Consider the following 26,881-nt stretch of genomic DNA (forward strand, 5'->3'; position numbering starts at 1 on the left):
TTGGTACATTTAATTATTTTATTTTATCCCTACTAATTCACATACCATTGAAGATTGATCCTTGTAGTGACAAAAATTCTAAATTGTAAACATAGCTTATATATACATTATTAACAGGAACATTTTGAACTATCGAGGCCAGATATTGTGGAAAGCTTTGCAGCAATTTAAAGTTCTTTTGGCTGTGCAACAACCTGTCATATCTCTTATCCCATTGTTTCATTTATTTAGTCAGTAAACATTTATTAAACACCTTTTATGTGCCAGGTACTGTGGTAAGCACTGGGGATACAAAGAAAGGCAAAAGGCAATCCTTATTTTCAAGGAGCTCACAGTCTAAGATATATATGTTTTATCTCTTCTAGTACATTAGGGATCAGCAAACTATGTCCAGTGGGCCACATTGGGTTGCTGCCTGCTTTTGTGCAGCCTATGAGCTAAAGATAGTCTTTACATTTTAAAATGTAATAAAACTTTGCTTATATTTATTTACATTATTTTTATATTTTAAAATATAATACGACTTTCCATTCTTAGCTGCTGGTGAGTTAGCCATGGTTTGCTGACCCTTGTACTACTATATCATAGTCTCCTCAGGAGGTATTCTCTTTGTAGCTAGCTAAAACATCTAGTATGTTGTCAGTACTGGGGCTCAGTGGTAGAATAAATTAAGCCAGGGCTTGTTGGGATCCAGGGGTTAGATAGACTCAGTGCACCATGGCCTGTTTTCCAGAAAGGTCTCAGTATGGATTTTGGTATGGAAGTCTGAATAGGTGCAGGGAATGTGGTAGTAGATAATAAGTGAAAATCCAAGTGGTTAAGTGGTGTCAGGAAAGTCTGGCACAGGTAGTGATTCAGATAGGGGGTATGGTTTAAGAAGATGGGGCCAGGCAGGAGTATATTTTTGGGGGAACTGGGTCAAAGAATAATATTACCAAGTGTGGAATTAGGTACAAGGGGAACCAGACATAGAATTCTTTTCACTGTGACTTGGGGTATAATATAAATGGTACTGGTATGGTAAGGGGAGGGGTTTAGTCACATTGGACAGGGTAGATGCTTAGTGTTTATTGTGGGGCCAAGTAAAAATGTTACTAGTAGCACGATTGAATTAATATTAAGCTACTTGAATTATGAATTGATGTATTCCTATACTTCTTATTGGTTAAGGGCTAGATTGGTTCCAGAAAGAGGGGATTCAAGGGATGCTGGATATAGTTGTTGTTACCCTGTGGATTAGATCTTTGATTTTTTCACTAAAGGAAACTCCTGGTGAAGAAACTTTTAGCCTTAGAGAACAGCACTTCCTTAGCAACCTATATTCTTAGAGAATTGCCTGGGGCACTGAGATGTGACATGCCCAAGGTCACAGCTAGTATGTGTCAGAGGTGGCACTTCCGAGGTCTTTCCAATCAAAGCCACCACATGGTAGATCCATAATGAATTTTTGTTGCACAAATTCATTATTTTTTGGTATTCAACACAGGAGTGGAGGAGTGGATTGTAATAGTAGAAGCTCAAAGACACAGGTTGGGAAGGGCTTTAAAAGCCAAACAGATTTGCTTCTATTTATTGAGCCTAAAAGTAATTAATAGAGAGGAGCTACTGGCGTTTATTGAGAAGGTAAGTGAAATGGTTAGACCTGCACTTATTGGCAATCACTTTGGGAGCTGTGTGGAGAATAGATTGGAAAGGGGAGAGATTTGAGAAAAAACAGACCAATAATAAAAAACCATCAAATTTGGCAATTAGAGAGCATTAGTATCTGGAGGAGAGCAGTTTCAGTTAAGGAATGAGATTGGAAGCCAAATTACAAGGGGTGAGCATGAGATGAATTGGTGTCAAGGAACATAGATAGTTTTCCTTCCTCCCTTCTTTCCTTTCTTCTTTTCTTCCTCTGAAAAGGAATACAGATATGGGGCAGTATCTTGAAGGGATAATAGGCTCTTGTGAGGATTTTTTTTTCGGGCTTAAGGATACTTAGGCACGTTTGTAGGCACCAGTAAATAGAAGATTGAAGATTACAGAGCAAGGATGTTAGTCTGGTGAAGAAGATGGAAGGAAAAGAATCAAGGGTAAATCTCAAGAGGAACTGGTCTTGTTGACTAGAAGGGTGACCTCTTCATTAAAGACGGGTGTTAAGGAAGAGAGAATGATGGATAAAGTCAAGAAGTTTTGTGGTAGAGGATTTATTTGGGGTAAAAGGTCATCATTTTACTTGTAGAATTAAATTTAAGATTTTTCCCCCCACCAGTATGGCATTTGATTACAGAATGGAACATACTTTTTAAAAATATATATAATGATGAAAACATTGGCCTTTAAAAGTGAGTGCTATTTGAGAAGAGATTATTACCAAAATGCAGAAAAAATGTCTCATTACATTTTGGTTTTAAAGAGGTCTAAAATGAAAGTTTATCTAACAAACTCTTGTTAATTTTTCTGAAGACTTTTAATTAGCGTGAAGGAGATAGGTTATGACTGTCTTATATTTTATTGATAAATAGAAAGTTTAGATACTAAATGGTAGTAATGTAGTAACTTTGATCCCTGAAGAATGCTAGTCATAATTTCTCTGTGTTATAGGAACATATCTTACTATAAAAATAAACACAAGATTTAAAAAATTTGAATACTTTGGACCATTTCCATCTCATTGTTTTCAAGTGAGAAATTTTTACTCGTTTACTCGTTTTTACTTAATAACTTGAAACCTATACATGGAGTTATTTTGTCTATTGCATAACCTAAACAAAATGCCCTGAATGGTTAATTAAATTTCTCAATCCTAGTTTGTAGAATTGAACAAACTTGACTTTTTTTTTCAGATAATAATCAGTAGAATAAAACAAAAATTGTACTTTTGATTAGAGCAACTCATTATTTGTCCTTGATCAATTTAGTCTGTTCATAGCCTGGTCTTAGTATAAAAGGAAAGAAATATATTGTTAATTTGTCACAGTTGCGTATTAGAATTTTCATTTCAAATATTTTTTTAATTTGCCAGAATATTTAAGTAAACAGTTAATAATAAACATAGATGCTCTGTTTAAATGAAAGATATGGAGCAGAAATAGATATTTTAAGAATCTAAGTCTTTTATAAAATTATTACTATTAACTTAGTCTAGAAATTCTTTAGCTATAATAATCTTTGCTAGACTATTAATGTATGATTGAAAATTCTTTGTTTTGGAACAAATTCGCCCTCTAGTGGATAAGTTAAATTGTCATGTTATGCTTTATTTCTTGATTACCCACAGTTAAATTTCATTACTCTGTAATTTATTATTTAAGACCAAAACACCTAAAATATTTATAATTTAGTGCAAAATCCACATGAGCTCATGTAAATATACAGATAAATATAGTTGGTAAAAATGTTAAGTCTCAGGGTTTTGAATCAGACCATCGATGGATTATAATCTAGTTGAACAGATAATTGACAATATATGAATGGAGGCAAAATCTGGAAACTCCTTAAGGCATTTCTCATTTTTATGCATAATTTTTAAAATTATTTTTTTTGGTTAGATATTCATTGCCACTAAGATCTTTGTACTGTTGGAGACCAATTTATTTTGTGATTTGTGCATCTTCCTGAGAATTTAATCTGAGAAAAAGGGCAGTCTAACATTGCATCAGATCTTTCAAGTTGTAAATCCACTAAAATTTCAGAAAGTATGTACTGTAAGTAAATATGATGATTCATGTAATATTATTCAGACTAACATTAGATATTTAGGAAGCATATCCAGCATAACCTGTTTTGTAGCAGTGATCTAGAAGGTGTATTTTGGGGCCCTGTATATGTGTCTCTTTGTGCATTCATAACGTGCTACAGATAAAGACTTTATAAGGCCTAAATGACAGTTTAGGTGAACTCTGACTGTTGTCTGACCCAGAAAGCCTCAGTAGTAGTATTGCCTAGTTGAAGCTATGGAGGCTGCTGTGTAAATAACTGGTCAGCTGTGAATCATTGTGCCCAAGGTTAATAAGCCTTAGGCATATTAGGCTGTATGTCATCTGGTTCTCTTCCAATTCAGAAGCCATAACTGGTTATGAAACCAAGTGTCCAGTATGTATGTACTTTTTTTTTTCTTTTTTGGGGGAGGCAGTTGGGGTTAAGTGACTTGCCCAGGGTCACACAGCTAGTAAATGTCAAATGTCTGAGGCCAAATTTGAACTCAGGTTCTCCTGACTCCAAGGATGGAGCTCTATCCATTACACCACCTAGCTGCCCCTGTATGTACTTTTACATGTTAAGTGTGTGGCACTTGACATTTTTGGTTGAAATTAGTATGGATATTTGCATGTGGAAAGAGTATCATGTATTTTTTATTTGAATAGCTGTTTCTCCATATCTTTTTCTCTATTGTTTAAAATTTGTGAATGCAATAAATAACTCAAGCTCTTTAAAGGAAAGGTGAAAAAAAATATACACATACACACAGGAACATAATTCCTTTTTTTTCTTTTAAGACCTTTTATTTGAAGTTATTTGAACTCATTATATTGTCAGCCTATAAAGTGATTATGTATAGTATGTGTGTATGTGCGTATATACACACACACATACACACGCATACATACGTGCGTGTGTGTATATATATATATATACACACACACTCATATATTGTCTTAATACAAATGAAATAATGAAAACAAAGAGGGTATACTTGTTCAAAATTATAGAATATTTAGTAATTCTAGGAATTGAATCAAGAGTTCCTAACTATACTCTTATCTTTAATAATTTCTAACCTTCTAAAAAATACTACACCTTTAACATTTAGATTAGACTGTTCTTCTAACTAGCACGACCTTTTGAAGCAGAGAGAGTGCCCAGAAATGTGAGGGAGTGACTGAGGACAGCATAAAGCTACTATTTATTTTTCTATTACTATTTCTTTATTCTATTATTCTATTACTATTTATTTATTTCTAAGGTTTGCAGAGGGCATTACAATTATCTCATTTGATCCTCACAACAACCCTGGGAAGTAGGTTCTATTATTGTCTTCATTATACAGATGAAGAAACTGAGCCTACAGGTAGCTCAGTGACTTACCCAGGGTCAGACAGCTAGTAAATGTCTGAAACTGGATTTGAACTCAGGCCTTCCAGACTCCAAGCCCAGTGCTCTGTGCACTATCATGCCACTTAGTTGCCTTATATCAGAGCTTGCAGAAACATGATTTACCTCGAAGTAAAGAAACAGCCATGGAGTTAGCTTCTGTATTTACAAAGTTTATTACAGTAGCTGTAAGTGTTGTTGTTTTTTTTTAAATTTTAGTAGTATATCATTATTAATATAGAAGTAGACATAGCTGGTCAGGTGGATCATAGATATAGGGCTAGGCAGAATTTTAGAAATATCTTTAGGCCCCAACCCCTAATTTTGCCTAAGACCACAAAGATAGTAAATAGCAGAGCTGGATAGTAACCAGCAAAGTAAAAATATATGTCAGTTTGTACTAGTGTCTCTTGGAAATATATAGAAAATTATTTTATGCATAAACACACATACTAATTCACAAGGTTATTTTTAGTCAAAGATTCTGCATTGACAAACCTAGACTGTTACTACAGAAATATTTTTTTTAGACTTTGTTCTTGAGTTTTGCCTAGCATAGTGCCTGGATAGAACATAGGAGGAACTTCATAGATGCTTCTTGAATGAATGAATGAATCCAATAATTCTATTGAATAGCTTTAAAAAGTGTTTATGTTCTTTCTGACTTTGTTAAAAATTTAAAATGTATGCTGAGGAACATATTTCAGTTTAAAAGTGAATGCTTAGTTTTATAAACTTTTAAAAAAGAATACCTTTAAACAAATTTTTATTGAGCTTCTATTGTTAAAATATTTTTATAATATGTCAATTTTGAACAAGAAGCTTTTTCAAAATTTTTCTTCAAGTAATACTATAATTTAATACTTTAGCTTTAATATAGTTTTAAGTCCCATGGCTATTTCAGTAAAATATCTTGCAAATTATTTAATCCCTGTACCTGTACCTCAAAACCAAATTTAAAAGGATTATAATTTGCAAGGTATTTTGTTGGTGTATCTTGCTTTTTGTCATAGTCATTCACCTTTCTTTCTCTTCCCCTCTCTCCTTCCATTCCCAGTTTGAACCCTCTATCTCATCAAAGAAAAACAATTAAGCAGTGCATATGTACAGTATGTTATCATGTACCCAGTATTCTGCCCTTGCTGTCACTGCCATGAAGGATGAAGTTTACATTTCATTATCTCTTTTCTGAGCTTCATAAACAGTACTATCTAAAAGTGGAATGGGCAGCTGTAGGAGGTGGAAGGCTCCTGCCTCCTGCCTAGGTTTTCATTAGATGACCCCCTTGACCAATATATTGCAGAGTTCAGGTATGGTTTAGATTAGATGGCCTTTAGGTTCCCTTCCAACCCTGAGATTGTGTAATTCTATGTACTGAGAAGCTTAACTAGGAATCTCCACATACATATATTCTCCGTTGCTTGTATGTTGCATACTGATTGCAATTAAAAGTCTTTTATAACATTGTATTGCGTAATTTCCAATAGGGAAAAAGGCCCTTTTTTTGGTAATTTGGTACATTATGGACATAATGTTTTCTCTCCATAGATCAAGTTAAATTCATATTTTATTTTACTAAAGAAGTGTCTCATTACCTGATGTCATTTATCAGTTTTATCATCTCTTTCTATATATTTATAACTCTGAATTTCCTTTGAGTGAGAAATCTCTAGACCCTATTGGGAGAAGTACTATAAAGAGTAGGAGACTTTTCAGAATAAATTATGAAAGTTCATTTTTGCAAGTGATATTTTATCCATATTAATAACTTTTCTTCTAATAGGATTCTAAACTCCCCTCTTCAGTTCGGAACACACTTCTGGAGCTTTTTGGTCAAATAGAAAGAGAGTTTGAAAATCTTTATATTGAAAATTTAGAATGTAAGTATTTTTTTTTTAATGTAACTTTTATGTGCATTTCATTTATCCTCAGAACTGAGAAAATAGTCTATTTGGCTGTTGAAAATATTGTAAGGATGACTGGTATGAAACAAAGCATACTTTTAATTTTTCTTTAGAACTTAAAAAATTTTTTGATAATTTTATTTTGACACAACAGATACTTTTCCAAACACCTAAACAAAAAACCACTTACAAAGAAAGTTTTCAGAAAAAAGTTTGTGGTTAAACTGAAAGGAAGGTTTTGTTTTTTAACTCTGCCAATATTACCTTGGTATTTGACCAGTCTTTTAATTCCCTATCCGTGTTTTGTTGTCATTGTGAATATTGTTATAGGCTTTCTACTTTCTTCCTGTTGCATTAATTCATAGAAGACTTGTTTCTTAGAATAATTCATAGTCACCATTCCCCATGGCACAGGAATTCAATTCAATTCAATAAGCATTTATTAAATGTGTGCTTCGTACCAGGCACTGTGCTGGGTGCTGGGAATACAAAGATCATGTCTAATAAGTTGAAGCTAAATCAATAGAACACTATTATTAAAATAACAAAATGATTTTCAGGAATGCTGGGCATGTTGAAGATCTTTTCTCTTTTAGTGCAGAAACATTGTTACTTCATTAAACAGAATTAACTCCTTTTGTATCAAAGGTTATTTGGATTCCAAGCTCAAGTGAAGCAAATAACCACCTTTTTCCAGCATGGCCAAACAAGTAACATCAATTAAAACTCCAAATATAAGAAAAACATAGTCAATTTCTCTGGCAGCTCAGAGCTTTGAAATTAAATTGACCTGAGTGGATTATCAGATAATTTGCTAAAATTGCATATAATCTCAGGACTATTAAAGTATATTCTTCAGTCCTACGTTTTGAAATTGAACCTGAAAGTTATATTGGAAATATATATATATATATTTAGACTTATATTTCTTAGTGTAATACATGTTAATCTCTAGAAATTTTAAAATGAAGGTTGCTTTGATCTGGCCGAAACATGAAGACTCATAATGGAAGATAATTAAAAGTGGCATGTTCGGGGCCCTGAATGTTCTGCATCATTTGTACTTGAGCTTTTTACCACTCCCTTCATTTTAACATCAGCAGATATTATTGGTCTTTACATGGCAGTAGTTGTATTAATAAAAGCATAAAGAGTTTTGGAAGCATAAGGAATTAGAGATCCCATGCATGCTTTCCAGACAGTGTGTGCAGTGGTGGGGATAGTACTGGGCTGTATGAAGAAGACCTGCTGCTACCTCCAAGTGACCTTCCACTGGGCGAATCATTTTCTTCTCTCTGCTGCTTTAGTTTCTTCATTTGTAAAATGGGAGTAAATTCCTGTGGTACCAACCTTTTAGGGTTGGCATAAGGTTTGCATAGAAAGTACTTTGCCATGCTTAAGGAGTGAAATAAATGTCAGTTTTCATCATTTGTGAAAATATAGGATGACAATATTACTATGAATTTAGTATTGCTTTAAAGAATTTATGTTTTATAAATCTTAACAGTATGTATATACTTGAAAAGTATTTATATATGTATTAGGTATATATTTAACTTATAAAAAGTATAAAGGAGCTTATGTGGAATCATTTGTTCACATGGCTGGTGCTGTTTTGCAACTTTCAGATTGGAAGTGTGTTTGAAGCTGTGAACATTTCAGTTTTAGATTTGCTTTCATATCTTGTTTTGGTTTTTAGACGTAAGTGCAAAGAATAATAAAACAATAAACTTTCATAAATAACTTGTAGCAAAAAACATGTAGGTGTTTCATAGCTTTGATTGGACAGTTTGGGGTACTTAGAATTAAAGTCAGAAGTTCTCTGTGCTCTTTGGTGTAAAGACTTTTACTCGAATTACTTTTCCCACTGAGCTTTATGAATCATCAGTAATACAACACCACTGACAACAAAGTCCATTATTCACTTTTTACATTTTGTGGGAGTTAGATTAAGAATAATTATAACATTTGGTGTGCACATGGGTTTTCAGTCAGTCATGTAGCATTTATTAAGTGCCTACTAGGTGCCAGGCATTGTGTTAACTGCCAAGGATACGAAGAAAGGCAAAAGATATCTTATTCTCAAGGAACTTGTAATCTAAATTTTCCAGACTATTTGAAATAACTCCATAACTCCCCAGTGGTCCTTAACCTTCCTGATGGTAACTAATGCTCAATAACCAGCCATTTATTGACCTTTATGAAGCCAGTGACAATCTTTTACACTCTCTTCTCTTGTGGCAGTTTCCAGTACCATACAGTTATTCAAAGACTTGTTAAAAGACAGCTCTGTGTAGTTAAGTATCTTTTTATCTTTATATATTTTACTTTCCCGATTAGGTTGTAAACTGCTTGAAGATAGGGACTGTGTTTTAGATTTCTTTGTGTCCCTCATTGCTCCTACTTACTGTCTTGCACATGGTAGGCAGTTTATATATATTTTGATGTGTTAGTTGTGGCTTTTTTGTATGAATCTTGAGATTTTTTTCTATGTGTGTTATTAGGAAAACTGTCTTATTTATATTCCTTTATTATAACTTCTTTATATTCCTTTATTATCACTACAGAATGAAGTTTTTAAAAATTATTTTTCTTGGTTCAAGGTGGAGCTTGTAACTTTATATTGATGACAATTGACTTTGTGTGGTCAATCAATTTAGAACTTTAATTGTTTTTGTCATGGTAGAATATGGTCATATGTTTTTTTAAAATAGCAGGAAAATATCAGATTTTTGTTATTTCAAGTGCTTGAGTTCTGAAATTAAAATTTCGTGAAATGTGTATATTCTTAGTTTGCCTCTTTGAAATTCTTAGTGCGGAGAGAAATCGATACCCTTAATGAGCGTCTTGCTGCTGAAGGACAAACAATTGATGGGGCAGAACTGAGTAAGGGTCAGCTGAAAACAAAAGGTAAGGTTAAATGAGTACTTATTTAAAACTTGTTTCCTTTTTCTTATACAAATTACACATTGAGCTAGACTTAGAATTTAATAATAGAAATGAATTCATTTGTACTATTACAGAACAATAGTCTTCAAATACCTAGTTCAGTTTGATGGCAAACATTTAATGGGAAGAACACTGGACTGGGAATAATGAAGCCTGGATTCCAGTCCTAATTCTGTAGCTATGTGGTTGTGGGCACTTCACTTACCTTCTTTGGAGCTCAGTTTCCTTATATGTAAAATGAAACAGTTGGATTAGATGATATTTAAAGTCACTTACATCACTAAAATTCCATCAGTTTCTATCTCTTTCAATGTCAATTTTTTTTTTTATCTTAACAGCCAGTCATAGTACCAGTCAGCTTTCTCAGAAATTAAAGACCACTTACAAAGCTTCTACTAGCAAGGTATGCAAGACACCACTGTATTCCATATTACTATTTGCTCTTGAATGCAATATTTAAAATATGTATATTGTTTTTATTTTGTATACTTTTCCAACTATCAAGAATAATGAAGTCATCTCACTTGAACTCTTAACATCACATTCTTTAATGTGTTTACAGTGGAGCTAGAAACAGCACCAAGAAAAACAAAGATGGGAGAAGTGGCCAGATCACAAAAAGTATATAAAGAGAAATTTCATGCTGTAGTCAGCACAATTATGAGGGTATTGAAGAATCGATACACAGAGTGTCTGAAGCTTATTATCTTGCACAGAGAAAGCAGTCAGTAAATGTTTTTGAAAATACCAGACGCATAGGCAGCCATTAGTATCCTTGCATTGTCAGGAGAAAACAAGGAAAAGACTCTTGACACATTAGAAGTGACACCATCGCACGTCTATGCCACCTCCATTGTGGTGAACTTACCAGGAAGGTCATGGACATAAGTTGCACAAGTTAGGAATGCATGGGTGGATTGTGATCTACATTTTTGGAAGAAATAACCAGCCATCTTGATGAGATCACATTTGATTATTTGAGAGTATTGTGAATAGAAAATATTAAATGGAAACTGATTTAGTTATTTTTCTAAGGAAACTTTTAAAGTTAATGATAAATATTTATTACTTGTGGTAGATATTTACAAAATAAGTCTTTAATATAAGAATGCTTTATAAAATAGAAAAATTCATATTTTCAAATGAATGAAGTCTCAATGTTTAATGTTAATTAGCCTGATTAAAAACTCAAGTAAAAGTAGAAAGAACAAGTGGAAGTAAAGTATTATTGATTTCTAAATCAATAATTTGTGTATGTATACACACAGATACATATGTGTGTGTAAAAGTGTATGTACACACCTATCTGTTATGTATGTCCCTGGAAGCTAGAGAACTTTATATTTAGAATTGTACCTCTGTTGCTGTATGTTAGCATCTTTATTTACTCCTTTAAGAATGTAAAGGAGGCTGAGATGTGCATTAGAGGTGAACTGATGCTGCTGGTACAGTTTAATGTGGTCTTTTCTCCCTTACATAACCAAAGATAGTGGTATGGATTTGAATTTTTGAGAGAGAAATATTACCCTTCTGTCAAAAGTGAATGCTTGTTTGTTAAACCATAATTTATCTCTAGCACAGTAGTATTTTGTTTGTTTATGTTTTATTGTGCCAGTTGCTATGTAGAACATAGAGAAAACAAAGACCCTGAATTTAACAAGTTTAAATGTTTTTTTGCTGAACTAAAGCAGGGAGGGGGGAAGCAAAGCTCAACATTGTGGTGAGTTTCTTTTAATATTGTGCAATCACTTGATACATTTTTTAAAACATCTCTTCCCTTGGCTTAAAAAAAAGCACATAGCTTGAAGACCATAGCCAAGTAAATTAAAGTGTAAATGATAACTTTTAGTATTCCTTTTGTTTAAGGTTATTTTAAAAATCCAAATATGTGTTAGAATTTTGTATAGATTACTTTCTAAATTTCCCAAAAAAGGAGTTAAACTGCTTCTGGCCAGCTTGGTTTTTTTAAATGGAAATTAATTAATAGAGTATGGCATTTCAGTTATATTTGATTGTTTTGAAACTTATATTAAAGTATGCTAATTCAAACTATGGAGATCATACTGTGTTCTATATATTTTTTGTTTTCTTATTATATTACCTAATCTGGCAAGTTATGTTAGTTGTAGGTTTTAACAGTCTAAATTAAGAATGTATGTATGTATGTGTGTGTGTTATGAAATATGGAGAGGAAATGTTACATAATGAATAGAGAAATGGCCTTAGAGTCTGAAAGGTCTGTGTTCAAGTTTTATCTCTGACACATATTGCCATTGTGTCACTTGAGTAGTTCTTGAGACCACAAGTTGCAGAGAAGCTACTAATGTGCATTGGTAGAGGGAGTTGTTTACCCAGAGCTCCCCATACCAGTGAAATTTCAGGACCAATTTAAAGTAAACAAGAAATATACCTTTTCAGGCTTCCATAATTTTCAGCTGTTTCTTTTCTTTTTTGAAGTGGAAAAAGAGAAGACTTCCCCCCCCCCCCCCATTTCCTTATATATTAAAATAATGAAGAAACTGCTCAGACAGCAAGCAATGTGCCAGAATAGTTTTGTTTAATAAAGATGCTTGCCTTTTTTATAAAATGTCCTTCTCTCTCACCTCCAATTTCTAAACTTTTAAATATATGGAATTCTGCTAAAACCCTAAGCAGCAGTATATTATTCCTGTTCTCTTCAGCACCTCACGATATTTGGGTACTCACGTTAAAAATAATAATGAAAAATACTAGAAATGAATGAGAGGAGAAATAGTTTAGTAGCTTATATGTATCCTGATTAGTATTCTAGAATGGATTCTTGGTATAAAAGTTAAGCATGCATCATAAAAACAACTACAATTTAGATTCATTTACAAAAATTTCTTCTTCTGACTCAGAATCTTTTAGGCAAACAGTATCCTTGATGAGATAGTAGGAGAAATGAAAAGTTATATGAAAAGGACCCATAGCACCTTTCCCCTGAATCACTTTTAATAAATTTCTTAAGGTTTGGCAATAAGATGGTAAAGACAACGAATTTGAAAATGAACACTTTAATCAAACTCATGGTATATTCACAGAATAATATTTTTATAAAGATAAATCACTTTTTGAATAAGAAAAAAGGGCTGTTTTTAGTTTCAGAAAATGCTGTAACTAAGAAATAGTGACTTCTACATATCAAAGCATAGACATAGAGCCATTTCCTATGTTCCCTGATATTCTTTAATAATAAATTGTTTTAAAGGCATTCTCTTTTACATGTAATGATTTTTCCAAAAAACTGTTTTGCTTAGTAAGTCTTTAAGCCAATGTTAAGTAGTATCAATTATTTCTTTTCCACTAAATTTTTTTTATTGATCTCTTTTATTTTTATATCATCTGCATTTCCCAATGTATCCTTTGTCTCACCCTATTCCTTGCAGCCATCTTTTTTAAACAAAGGAAAAAAAAAGCAGTTCAGCAAAACTAACACGTTGAAAAATCTGACATATTTAGTGCTTGTCATCCATGGACCTACATCTCTTATAATAAGGAAGGGGAAGTACCCTCTTAGGTTTCTTTTTCAGAACCAAAGTTGGTCATTTTAGTTTTATATCATTCAATTTTAATTGCTTTGTTATTGTTCCTTCTTCTTAAATTATTGTAGTTGTTAGCGTATATTGTTTTCCTGGTTCTGCTTACTTCATTTTGCATCAATTTATATGACTTCACTTCTTTATCTATTTGTTGTATTCATAATTTTTTATAACATAGTAATTTTCCATTAGATTCATATACCATAATGCCAGTTTCTTTAGAAAAGTTGTTTTTTAATCTGTTGTTGATATTTTGTTATTTCAGGACAGCAGTTCTAGGATCACAGAATCATGAATCTAGAGCTGGAAGGGACTTTATATCTGTGATTCTGGAACTGCTTTCTTGAAATTATGTGATGGTTGATAATCCTCAACATATGTTAGGTTTAAATAGATTTTAAAAGACTTCTTAAATTTATTTTTTGTTTTCTGTAGTTAAAGAAGATTTTAAAAGTAAAACTCTGGGCTGTAACTGGGCCTCTAGTCAATGAAACTTAAAATTTTAATTAGAGCAAGACATCAGAATCTTTTGTCTGTTGTTATATATGTGCTTTTTGAATACTGTAACAAGCCTCTAATGCTCTTAAATGTGTTATGGCTTGATATGATTTAAATTTATGGGGAAATAAATGTCCTAATATATTTTTTCTTTTGCTATAATTTTCTCTTACAGCAACAACTAGATAAAAAAAAGCTAAAGAGAGTAAAATCCATGGCAGGCACTTAATTAGTAATATTGGCACAAAGCCGGAAGATTCTTTTGCTTTCAAGTAATTTCAAATTCTTGGTTTGAATGTGTGCTTTAGTCAAATTACTTTAATGCCTAAAATATTCTCTTTGCAGTTGGAAAAAAATGAGAGAGACTTTTTAAAAAGTTCCTCTTCCGGTAGTTTACTTAAAAAATTATTGATTGCAGTCAAATGGAATGATGTAAATATTATGTTTATTGTTTTAGATTGTTTCCAGTTTTAAGACTACAACATCAAGGGCAGTTTGCCAACTAGTGAAGGAATATGTTGGCCACAGGGATGGAATCTGGGATGTGAGTGTTACAAGGACACAGCCGGTGGTGTTGGGGACCGCTTCTGCTGGTAAACTTTGAAAGATTTAAAAAAAAAAAAAAAATTATTCACCTACAGTTTTTGGAAACTAAATAGCGATAACTGATATATTGCTGACATGATGATAACTGAAATAGTCCAGTTGAAATATTTATTAATCATATTAATCATAAAACCTAAAAGTGATTTAGGATTGAAGTTTGAGTATATCACATTGTAAGCAGCAGTGAATGAAGCCAGGATGGCATTGTCTAGCTTTTTTGGGTACTTTTGTTTTTAAAAATTTTTTGTCACAAGTTCTAATTGTTTAAAATGTTTTGATAAAGTATTTCATTTTTTCTTGAGTGCTGAAGCTCTTAAGTGAAAGGAGTAGTTCTCAAATGTAACTCTTCTAAATGGAAACTATTTTATATAATTACATTCTCTTTACCTATCACTATATTTACCTCTGGAGTGAAACTAAGCTTTTTTGAGCAGCTCTGTTTGCCTCCCTTCTTTAATCTTCCCTTTTTGGGAATACTTCTGATTTTTTCACCCCTTGTTGTTGTTATTTATGGCTAAATCATTCTGGTTGTAGGAGCATATTCAGCCATTAGCTTTTCAGTGTAATTCTATTAATGGAATTTTCTTTATTATTTTTAATAAGTATACTCAAAGATGGCAAGGGGGGGGTTAAAGTTTGAAGAAGTCCCTAGAAAATAACTCAATAACAGTAGCGCGGTTTAGGTAGTACCTACCTTACTATTCAACAAAGGACAACGATTTATTATAGATCACCATGAGTCTATAAAATAATGTATTATTTTCAGTACCCATTTTTAATTAACAAATAAATGGGGGGGTATTCCATTATTAAAATGATTTACCAAACTTGTTGAATGATTGCTCATTCATCTCTGGTTCCAGGGGTAACGTGGAAATGTCAAAAGAAAGCCACGTTTAGTTAGAACAAAGAGGAGACAGTTTTAGATAATTTTTTTTTTCTATCCATAAGGGAATTCCCTCCTACAAATACGAGTTATTGCTGAAGTTTTCCTTGAAACTCCACAATACTCGATTTGATTGTTAGTACTTTAGAGATCACCCAGTCAGCCATCTCATTTTACAAATCAAGAAAATGAGGCCCCAAGAAGTTTTAAGTGACTTGCTAAAAGGTCAGATTGAAATAAGAGATGGTTTGATGAGACAGACTTTGACTGAAATCAAACTGTGGAATGGAGTACCAAGAGAGAAACCATTTTTTTTTCCTGATTGCTGAGAATAGGAGAATCAGTCATCGGCATTGGGTGGTTTAGTATCCTAAACCATTCTCTTATTTGTAGACGGACTCCTTACAGGTTAACTCTAACGCCTACAGCCGAGCTTCTAGTGTACTTAAGTGTTAATATTGATTTTCTAATCAGCTTTATTTATGAGGTGTATACTATCTAAGTGTTAAAAGAGAGCCTATTTTATTTTTTTAATTGCCTTATAAAATTTGGATGATGGTAAGTTTTTTGTAACCCTTTGTAATTTTCAGACGGATCTATCAGGGATAATATTATTTTCAAATCCATATTGATATTATTACTAGCTTTACTTGGTTAATTGTTTTATTCACATAAATGGGATTTTTGATCATTGTAGTCCAGGAACTAGCAGTTAAACCAAAACAAAACTTCTTTGCCTCAGGAAGGTCTAAGTTAGAATATTTCAGAAAATCTCTGGTTTGGAAGAAACAATGAGGCCATCAAGTCCAAACCAAGGAATCGTCTCCATGATGTATTTTAGAGATAGTTAGTCTAGCCCTTGCTTGAAGACTTTCACAAAGGGTAGCTGACTATTTCATAGGTCAATTCCACTTTGGGTAGGAATATTTTTAGGAATTGTTAGTAAATTTTTTCTTAAATAAGTTTAAATTCAGAAGAGACTTGCTGTGTTCAACAGTGATGCTTTTTTATAGCTAAGGTGTCCTTTAATGTGTTCCACATGTGAAATATGGATTGGTAAGGAATTGAGTCAGAGGTTAGTATGGAAAGCTGGATAATTTCCAATTTCTTTAAAGTCAGACTTTTATAGAGTATTTTAATTATTTTGTTTGAAATGGTACTAATTATAAGACAATCAAATACTCATGTTCAAATGTAAGTAGACAACTTGTTAAATCCAAGTGAAAATTTTTCTGTTATCCTTACATCTACTGTCTTGAATTAGAATACATAATCAAGAATGGACTATAGCAGTATAATAAAAAAAGCTATATTCAGTCAACTATCTAAATAGGCCTTTAGAAAGAAAAAGTAATTTTTCTAGTTTTGTCATGTATAAAGGAATTTTATTTAAAAGTTTTTCTTTTCAGATTTATATTTTCTGGACATTGTAAAGAAAAGAACTTTCTCTTTTCTTTTTTGCATCTTATGTATGAATTTCTTCTTTGGGCATATCCCAAATAGACAATAAAAGTTGTACTTCCTCATTATTTTTCAAAATAGCCTATATAAACATCAATGTCTTTTAAGAATAAATTATAAGGAATGTTTTACTGTAATGTTATTTAGCTTTATTTTAATTTCCCTTTGAGGATAGATCAATTTCGTAGGGTTGTTTTAAAATCTGTTTCAGATTTATTAATTCTACAATTAAATTAATCTTTTAAGATATGCTTAGCTAAGATAATGCAGATGTAAATTTTCCCAGTGGCTGAATAAGGAGCCATTCAGTGGATCAGCTTTGTGACTGACTTGACAAGTCACCTAGTAGAACAGATGCTATGTTTGGACACAGCACTTTTGTAATTGATATATTTAAAGGTATTTTGTTGATCATTTTATGATGTTAGAAATTCTTAGGCCTGTTTACTTTCTGTATGATAGATATTGTTCAGATGCAACTTTCCTTCCTTTCCAGATCACACAGCTTTATTATGGAGCATAGAAACTGGGAAGTGCCTTGTCAAGTATGCAGGTCATGTTGGGTCAGGTAAGTCTATGTAGATATGGAATTATTTTCTGTCAGAATTTATTTTGATTTAATTTATAACACCATCCATTCATGTGACCGAATTAAAATATTCTTGGTTGCCACTAGTAATCTGTTGTCATCTCTTTATCTATACAGAAAAGTTAAGTACCAAGAAAGGGTAATGCTTTACTAGCTATATATTGCCCCATCAGTAGTAGTGTCCAACTTGTTTCTTTTGGAGATTTTCAAGGCCTTTCTGCAACTTGAGCTCTGTGACAGTTGATCACATTTGTCCTTTGAACTCACATTCTTTAGACTTCAGGCTATAGAAGATGAAACATGTTCTGTTATTGTAGCTAGATTGGCAAGACTTTGTAGTTCCTCAGATCTCTTATCATTTAAGTTTAAAATATTGTTAACTCAGTAGTCTTTGTCATACTTTATGTATGTAAAAATCTTTTGGGCTGTAAAATTTTTTGTTAAGCTATGGGAATTTTCACTAGTTCTTCTTGCAGTTATCAGTACTGTATTAAAGTATTAGTAGTAATGCTTCTTATGACATTAGCCACCAGTAGCTTGAGGATTTTTTCAACTCCATAACAGTTCTATTGTTATAATTTCCATTAAAAATAAGTTGTTTATACTATAATTCTAAGAACTAGTTTGGTTTTCTTTCCTCTCTGGAGTACATTAATTATAAGAGGTAGAAGTTAGGGTAACTAGTCTTCTCTGCTAGTTGCTAGGGTGATTTAGGGAAAGGTTATAAATATTTGTACTGCTGTGTCATTATTGAAAGCTTTTTTGATTCTTATTTTTATGTCTCATAACTCTGTTTTTATTTAAAAAGAAACCAAAATTAACATTATTATGTGTGTAGGTTATATTGTAGGCTATTAACATTCTGAATAAATGAATAAAATAGTCAAAGTTTATTTCTGGATATCTTTTTTTTTTTCAAACTGACAGGTAATGGATGCTTTGTGTGGTACATGTTTTTATAAACTGATAAATATTATGTGTTATGTTCTTGTCATGACAGTTGGTTTTGTTTTGTTTTTGCAGTAAATTCCATAAAATTTCATCCTTCTGAGCAGGTAGCTCTTACTGGTATGTGAAATTTTTATTTATTACACAAAAGTATTAATTATTATGCTTACTCTTTGCATCCTGAATACCTAGCACTGTGTTTAGCACATAACAGGAACTTAGTAAATGCTTGTTGATTGATTGATTGTTGATACTACTAATAAATATTCATTGAGTATTAACAGTATCATCAGCATTACGTAGGTATTTTATGAACATTGAACTGCTCTATGTAATAAAGTTGAGAGGTAAACGTGTATTTGGAAAGAAGTTTTTTATTTTCTCATGATTGTGTAGTAATAGCCATTTATTAGCTTTGTGACTGTGAGCATGTCATCTCTCATGGCCTTAGTTTCTTTATATGCAAAGTCCTTGCCTAATTTATATTGTAAAAATCAAATGAGGTAATAAGTGTGAAAATGTTAAAATGCTGTAATTTTTGGTGCTTTTACTAGTTAGATTAAATGAAATACTTACACAACAAAATTATTTCAGTATATAGCAAGTCTTTTTATTTAACTGCATTTTGGGGGGAATAAAATCAGCATATATTCCTTGTTTAATTAAGCATATCAAAGGTATGGAAGCAGCTTCTTGTTTTTGAGGTACAAATTAACTAAATCTGATTATATGGAGTACAGATGTTGGGAACTACATAGAATTTGGTGCAACTCTTTATTGTCCTTTTGGCTCTTACTGTCATTGCTGTCTCCTCTTATACTGTATATGAATAAAACAGGGAAGATAGACTTGACATTTTACCAAAACTAATTTTCTGATACATTGCATGAAGGTGTCAAGTTATGTAGTTTTGTTCGTCTTACACATGAAAAAAGGTAACACAATTGATAACGATACAGATCCATGATGTCATTAAATTGAGTACCCCTTCCATTAATTCAGTTCCCTGTCTTTCCATGCCTTCTTAACTTGGGCATTTTTGTCCATTTCTTTTCCTAAATCTTCCTTAGAGGAGCCACCCCTCTATGTTTGGGTCTATTGATGTATTCTTTTGAGAGATACCTCCTACCACCTAATACCCTCTCTCCTTATGTACCTTGTATTTGTTCGTGTTTATTCTCTTTCTATTTATTCTGAATATGTGCATATATGTAATTATTTTTGCCCTATTAGAATATAAGCCCCTTGAGAAGTAGAGTTTGTTTCATTCTTTGTATTTGCACCGCCAGCACCTACTCCAGTGCTGGCACATAGTAAATGCTTATTGAGTGATTGATTGTTTCAGCCTGGTCATTCACAGTACCTCATCAGCCCACCTACATTTTTTAATGTCTTTTCCATGTATCCTTCAGAATTGCTGTTTACATGATTTTTCATACACAAGTGAGAATTGTTAATATGCTTTAGCCATATACTAGTCAAGCCACTTTTTTTCATTGCCTTTTAAATCAGCTTTAGTTTTGTTTGTTTTGAGATGCTAGTATTCCAGTTTAATACCCCTATGGGCTATAGAAACAAGTAGCAGTAGCACAGTCTGGAATAGCACCGAGAATAGACAAATACACGTAAAAGAAATGAGTGCTAAGGGAAACTTAATTTTAAAAGCACTTGGGAATAGATTTTTAACATCTCTTAGAGTGAGAGATTCAAAAATACTCGAAAAGATCACAGCAATTTTTTTAAACCAAAAAATGACAATTAATGAGACATCAGCATTTATTGATCCATATGCCAGATTTCTAAGATCTCTCAAATCTCCATGAGAGCAGACTTTGCAGGTTTTGAGGGTATGTGTGTTTTCCTTTCAAGTGCTTCTCATTGTTTGTGAAGGTGTGGTGTTCTTTTATTTTCATTCATTTTTTAATGAACTTATGCTCTAAATCTTGATTGATTTTGATCTCTTTCCAGTTAGCATAAAGATTTTTTTTGCTGGTTTGAGAGAATTCCTGGGTTCTTTTTGTCCCCTTTTAGTGACTATTATGATGAATTAGTTAAACTTTTCTAGGAAATGATGGTAAGGTTTAATGCCTTTTATAGTATATTTCCAATTTTCTTTTTAAATTTGAAAGATGAAATTAATGCCTTTATTTAAATTTGGTTCAAGCTACTATAATGATACTTTTTTCTTATGATCTTTTTTTTAAATGTTATTGATTTTGACCTTTTCTCTTAACTAGTCAGTAATCTGACTGTACGTGGACAGCTCATGCTGAAATGACTGCTAGCAATAATTATTTTTCTTCTCTGTTAAGATGTAGTCGATTTCATCTCTGATGATTTTGTTCAGTAGTCACTATTTGTAGAACCCTTTTGAAGAAATTATTCATGATATAAAATCTGAGACTTCTTAAGTCATCCATAAGCTTTTGACTACTTTTATTTCTTGATCCCTAATGATATGAGTCATAATTTTTACCATCCTCATCTCATTGTTGGATCTGTTTGTACAGACCTGTGTTCGCTCCTGACCTCCAGTCTCATAGCTCCAGTTATCTACTGGACTCCTGAAACTGACTGTTCTGTAGATACTTTAGACTCAACATATTGAAAACCAAACTCATCCTTTCCCCCCAAAACTTCCTTCTTTCTAATTTTTCCTATCATTGTCAAGGGCACCACCATTCTCCAAGTAACCCAGGCTCACAACCTAGGTGTAATCCTTTGATTCCACATACTTTTTCACCTTTTGTATACAAACTGCTGCCAAAGTCCTGTCTTTCTACCTTTTTATTTTCTTATATGTACTCCCTTTCTTTCTGACATTGTAACAACCCTGATGCAGGCCCTCATGAGTTCATAACTGGACTATTGCAGTATGACATGACATGTAATTGTCATGGTCATAGCACATGACAGTGACTATTGTAATAGTTTACTGGTCTGTGTCCTCGCTGTAGAACTCAGAGTGATCTTCCTAAAGTATGGTTTGACCATGTCATACTCCTCTTATTCAGTCAACTTCAGTGGCTCCCTATTACCCCAAGAATCAAATATAAAATCCTCTGGTTTTTAAAACCCTTCACAACTTGGCCCATTCCTATTTTTTCAGCCTTCTTACTTTTCTCCCCTGTACATACTGTATGATCCAGTGACACTTGTCTCTGGTGTTCCTCACACAAGATTATCCTGACTGCATTTTTACTGGATTCTCTCTCATACCTGGAATTCTCTCCTATTTCTTGTCTGCTTCTTGGATTCTTTTAAGCCTCAGCTAAAATTCTTTAGAATGCCTTTCTTGGCTTCCCTTAATATTTAATCCTTCCTTTGGAGATTATATCCAGTTTATAGCGTATATATCTTATTTATACATAATTGCATAAATGTTGTCTGTCACGCTCAGTTATAATGTCTTGAAGTCAGAGTTATTCCTTGTCATCTAGCATAATGCCTGGCACATAGTATATGCTTAATAAATGCTTCCTATTTTGATTTATGTCCATCTTCACTTTGAAGTCATTGAGGATTAGGGTCTATCTATTTGTGTAATTTTTAGGTACATTTATGTAGGCACATATATCTATATATAATTTTATATGCATACATATAAATCAACACTTCATTTATCCTCTGCAGTAGAAGTTAGCCTCTCTGCTCATCTATTTGCTTACCCTGATTGTGGGCACTGTATGAAGTTTCTTGTCACCTCTAATTACACATTCAGTGTTCTTTTCAACTGTACTATCAGGCCTTCTCAGTAAGCAGGTTAATACTCCTTTTGGGCCTTTTGTTCAGTAATTCATATATCATGGTGAAATGGGCCAGGAGATAATTATTGAATTTTAAAATGAAAAATGTCTGTGAATATGGATCGTTTTCTCCAGTAGTATGACTCCAGTAGTCATTGACAAAGATCCTTAGCATCATTCTCTTCATCGTCATCTTTATTTCCAACTCCCACAAAATCAAACCTGTCGTCCGTGACCTGAGGCTCGGATGTGATGGAGGGACTCATACCAGGGTCATGTACAGTGGGACCTTTGCATGCCTTGAGATTATTATAGTAGCTGTGGAGTCCTTGCAGAAGCCCTGAAATGATGCTGAATTAGGCTGTGGTGCTATTACTGGGTTAATACTATAATCAATGCGATATTACTGTTCCTAAAAGTGAAGAAGGAGATAGGCAGCATAAGGTTGCAGGTTTGCCTGTTGTGATGATCAGCTTGCTAGGGAAGATAGAGAATTGATTGGCTCTGTTTTGTGTTCTGATACCATAAGAAGGCAAAACATACTCAACAAATGAGAATTACCAGTATTCCCACCTACTGGAAATACTTCAGTGCATTTATCACTGACCACTAAATCAGGCAAGCCATGAGACTACATGAAATGGACTGAAGGCATGGCTGCTTTTGTTGTGCAGTAGTAAACCAGTAAACTTTAATTATGCAAACTTATAAACTCATCAGCTATTGACAAGAGCTTTATACTGTTCTTTGTAATAGCTTCAATGCTAAGTCACACAACAATGTACTGTTAACTATTACAGGGCCATCAAAAACAAAAGTAAGAAATTATATCCCTAAACCAAGATTAGATGAAATTGGAGATTAAATGGAAGAACTGTTTAAATCTCAAAAGGGAAAAGTTAAAGAACTCAAGGTCATTGAAAATCTTCATGCATTACAAATTTTAGAAATCATATCTAGTGATGAAACAGATTTGAAAAACAGCACCAAAGTCCCAAATGATTTTGAAAAAGATTAGAATTCTTAGACCCAATTCCAAAAAAACTTTAAAAAAATGTAATGATTTGTTGACCAGTTGTATTAAGATAGAGTTATTTGATATCTGCTAAAGCCATCATAAGTGAATACATTCTCTTAACCATTTTTGACAAAAAGCGAAAAAAATGTTTGAGAGCTTCTGTACAGTAGTATATGGTGGTGGTGGGGGGGGGGTGTTATAGCCATGGTAACAACCATAGAGATAGAAATTTCCCTGAAGGGTAGAAGGCAAATATCATCATGTCAAAAGTGATTTGATGTAGCCCTAGCAAGATATGATGTTGTAGCTAGAAACAAATAAATATGCGCACGCACACGCACACACACACACACACACAAGATATGATGTAGCTAGAAATAAATACACACACACACACACACCCCCATACCCACACCCCTGTCTCTTTAGTTTTCATGAAAAATAGAGACCTCAAAATGTTTTCTAGAACTCACTCAAACAATAAATGGTATTGGAACAACATCATTATCACAGATTAAGCTGTTGCCTGTAATTGCCCAATGTAACACTGATTTATAAAATCATAACAGTGTTTTTTAAAATATATATATAAAAATCACTATTCCAAATACTTGCAATCTCCAAACTGGAAGGAAAAACTTTCAAAATATAAAGATCTGGCCTAGGAGATAAATAAAAATCATACGGGAAGAGGATGAAGTACATATTATTCCTGTTGCCCTATCTGCTATGAGAGTTGTACTAAGGATGCTTTCAGTGAGCCTGCAGATGATGAGCTTTTCTCTTTATACTTGTATTCAACTACAAAAAACAATTATTTTATTCAACTACAAAAGGCAATTATTTTACTTTATTCAACTACGAAAAGCATTGTAATAGTTCAAAGGATATCATATGTAAGTGAATAGGATACTAACTTGTCCAAGGAACCTTTTTTTATGTGATGCTGGTTGAAAAAGATGAGATAACATAATTGTAATTAAGACATTTTATAGCATTTTAATATATGCATACATTATTTGATTTGAGCCTCATTATAGCCTGTGTAGTGGGCACTAGAGTTGTTGTTATTCATATTTTAGATGAGGAAACTGAGGCAAAAGATGTTAAGTGACTTGCCCATGGTCACAAAGCTAGTAAATGTCAGAGGCTGGATTGGAACCCAAGCTTCCCAACTCTAATTTCAGCCCTCTTGGTACTACTGCATGCTGCTTCTCATTTGCCAATCCACTACTTTCACCAGACTGGGGACCATTTTGTATTTGTTGTTGTTTCATAGAGCGGCATAACCAAAATTTTCATAACTTGGTAGCTAACCTTGTGGCAGTATACCTCTGCATAATTTGCTAAGTTACTTCCCAGAATACACATCTGGTCTATTATTGGACCTGCACTTGAAACCTTTGGAGCTTGGTAGAACCTGATAAACATTTGTCCCAGACCCTATCAGTGGAGGCATTGATTCAAAATAAAAAGCACAGATATAATGATAAAATGAAATAAATTTTATATAAATTGCTTCTCCATTGTAGTAAAATGGCTATTGAGGCTAATAAATATAATATTTTTGTAATGAAAACATCAGTGGAAGAGGTAAGGTAGTAGTTTCAAGGAGGTTTATAAAAAGGCTAAGTACTAAAGCATTTCATAAATTGTAGTTAATGCTTTCTTTGAGCACATTTATGAAAGTGGCATTCATTTTAAATTCACCAAAATATTTTATATCTTATGTGAAAAACTTGATGGTAAAGTTTCTTTTTCTGTAAATATGTAAATACTCCCCTAATAAACAATTTCATTTAGACTACTCTTATATATGCCCTAGCTGAGAAAATGAGTTTTGGTATGTGTATGTGTATATACACAGAAACCCATTTTTATGTAGATGCATACATATATTTATAGATAAATAGCTTGAAGTTAGGAAGACTTGAATTTGAATCCTGCTTCAGGCACTTACTTTGTGACCCTGGGAAAATCACTTAACCTCTGCCTGTTTCAGTTTCTTGATCTGTAAATGGTGATAAAATATTAGCACCTTTCTCCCTGGGTTATGAGGATCGAATAAGATAATGTTTGTAAAGTGCCTTGAAAACCTCAAATCACTATGTAAATGCTTATTATCATCATTACTATTAACTATTATTATACATATTACACATAGTAAACAAAGTTTGCTATAATGAGATTCTATTCTAGATTAAATTAATTAATAGTAAAAAATATATGTGGACCTTGAACATTAGTAAGTGTATTTTCCCTCCAATAAAAGGGAGAATATTTTCATGATAATTACTTTGTCTTACTCTTCCCTTTTTATAGTGGATGATTCTTCCCAACAACATCATAAAGTTACAGTTGTTTTCTGTTGTCTTACCAAGTGACATTAATAGTGTTTGTCATAAAAATATTGCTCATGTTGTTTAGCCAAAATAACAGAAAACATTTTTTATGTTATATTTATTTTGAGAAATATGTTTTTCTGATTTATTCCTCATAGCATCTGGCGACCAGACAGCTCATATCTGGAGATACATGGTACAGCTACCAACACCTCAGCCTACTACAGATACTAGTGTAAGTGCCTTGACTTAAATGAAAAATTCAGTTATGTTATGTGCTCTAGTTATATGTATCCGTTACTTATGTCTTCTTACAGCTTAAGGTTAGACTTTGGCCATTAAGCTTGTTGCATTTTTTATACAAATACTTTAGTTATATATTACCTGATATATACCTGTTACATGCGGTTACATGCTTGTTTGACATTACCTCATAAGTTTCCCAGCAGAGAAAGCTAAATGATTTGTTAAAGTCAACACCCAAGTTAATTATTTAAAGATATACATTTTGACCATGACTGTCAAATTTTGAGGATTTTGAAGTGTCTTCCAAGAAAATTATGTTTACTTTTTTTGGTTTTGAATTGATTTTGATGTAGTTAGAAAATTAGCAGATTCTAGAGGATCTTATTCTGTCTTAAAATGAATAAATTCTCATAGGAATTTAATTCTGAACAGCTGTAGTAATATTTTAAGTTCAGAAGTAAGACATTTTCTTTATAGTAGAAAATATAACATAATTAAAATTAATCTTATTCTTTTATGGATAAATTTTGCCATACAAGCAACAGATAAATTATGTAGAAATTAAATGAGCTTGCATTTATTAATCTTTCAAGGTACAACTCACTATAAGGTAAATATGAAGCTATGGTTGAATCAGGAAACTTTACTGTGTATTACATGGTGAAAATTCATAATTTGCTTAAATTTTGGTACTGATTTCATTTTTCTCTTCATTGTGCTTGCATTGAATATGGCAATTAACTTATATTTGGGTCTGTCTGTGACTCTAAATTCAGAATTTTGGTCTAAATGTGAGGGAAATAAAGTTTGAATTGTTACATTGTATCATCATCGCAATATTATTTTATGACTTAAAGGGTCAATTCAGAGATTTAATTGATGTGGATACTGCCTCCAGTGGCACACATTTTAACCTCTGGCCACCCTAGAAGATTGTCTTCATAAGTTGCTGTGAATGAAATCATTTATTACTTGGTGACCACCCTTCTTGTGATGAACCTCTCCAAACTTAACTAAACTGGTTTTCATAGTTTATTGCCAGGCCTATAGTC

The 26,881-nt window shown here is 32.7% G+C and overlaps 1 protein-coding gene across 4 annotated transcripts in view; it reads left to right on the top strand.

Moving 5' to 3' along the window:
- The window catches only part of WDR37 (WD repeat domain 37), a 125,401-nt gene that overhangs the window by 47,435 nt on the left and 51,085 nt on the right, over positions 1-26,881 (top strand). For all 4 annotated transcript variants that reach the window (XM_027841533.1, XM_027841532.1, XM_027841530.1 and 1 more), the window contains 7 exons: positions 6,860-6,956; positions 9,795-9,890; positions 10,268-10,332; positions 14,445-14,580; positions 17,437-17,508; positions 18,553-18,597; positions 25,742-25,818. In XM_027841533.1, the coding sequence (XP_027697334.1) occupies positions 6,860-6,956; positions 9,795-9,890; positions 10,268-10,332; positions 14,445-14,580; positions 17,437-17,508; positions 18,553-18,597; positions 25,742-25,818 (588 nt within the window). The remainder of the gene's footprint in view (positions 1-6,859; positions 6,957-9,794; positions 9,891-10,267; positions 10,333-14,444; positions 14,581-17,436; positions 17,509-18,552; positions 18,598-25,741; positions 25,819-26,881) is intronic.

The sequence above is a fragment of the Vombatus ursinus genome, unplaced genomic scaffold (genome assembly GCF_900497805.2).
Source record: "Vombatus ursinus unplaced genomic scaffold, bare-nosed wombat genome assembly UNPS02014861.1, whole genome shotgun sequence".
Taxonomy (NCBI): Eukaryota; Metazoa; Chordata; class Mammalia; order Diprotodontia; family Vombatidae; genus Vombatus; species Vombatus ursinus.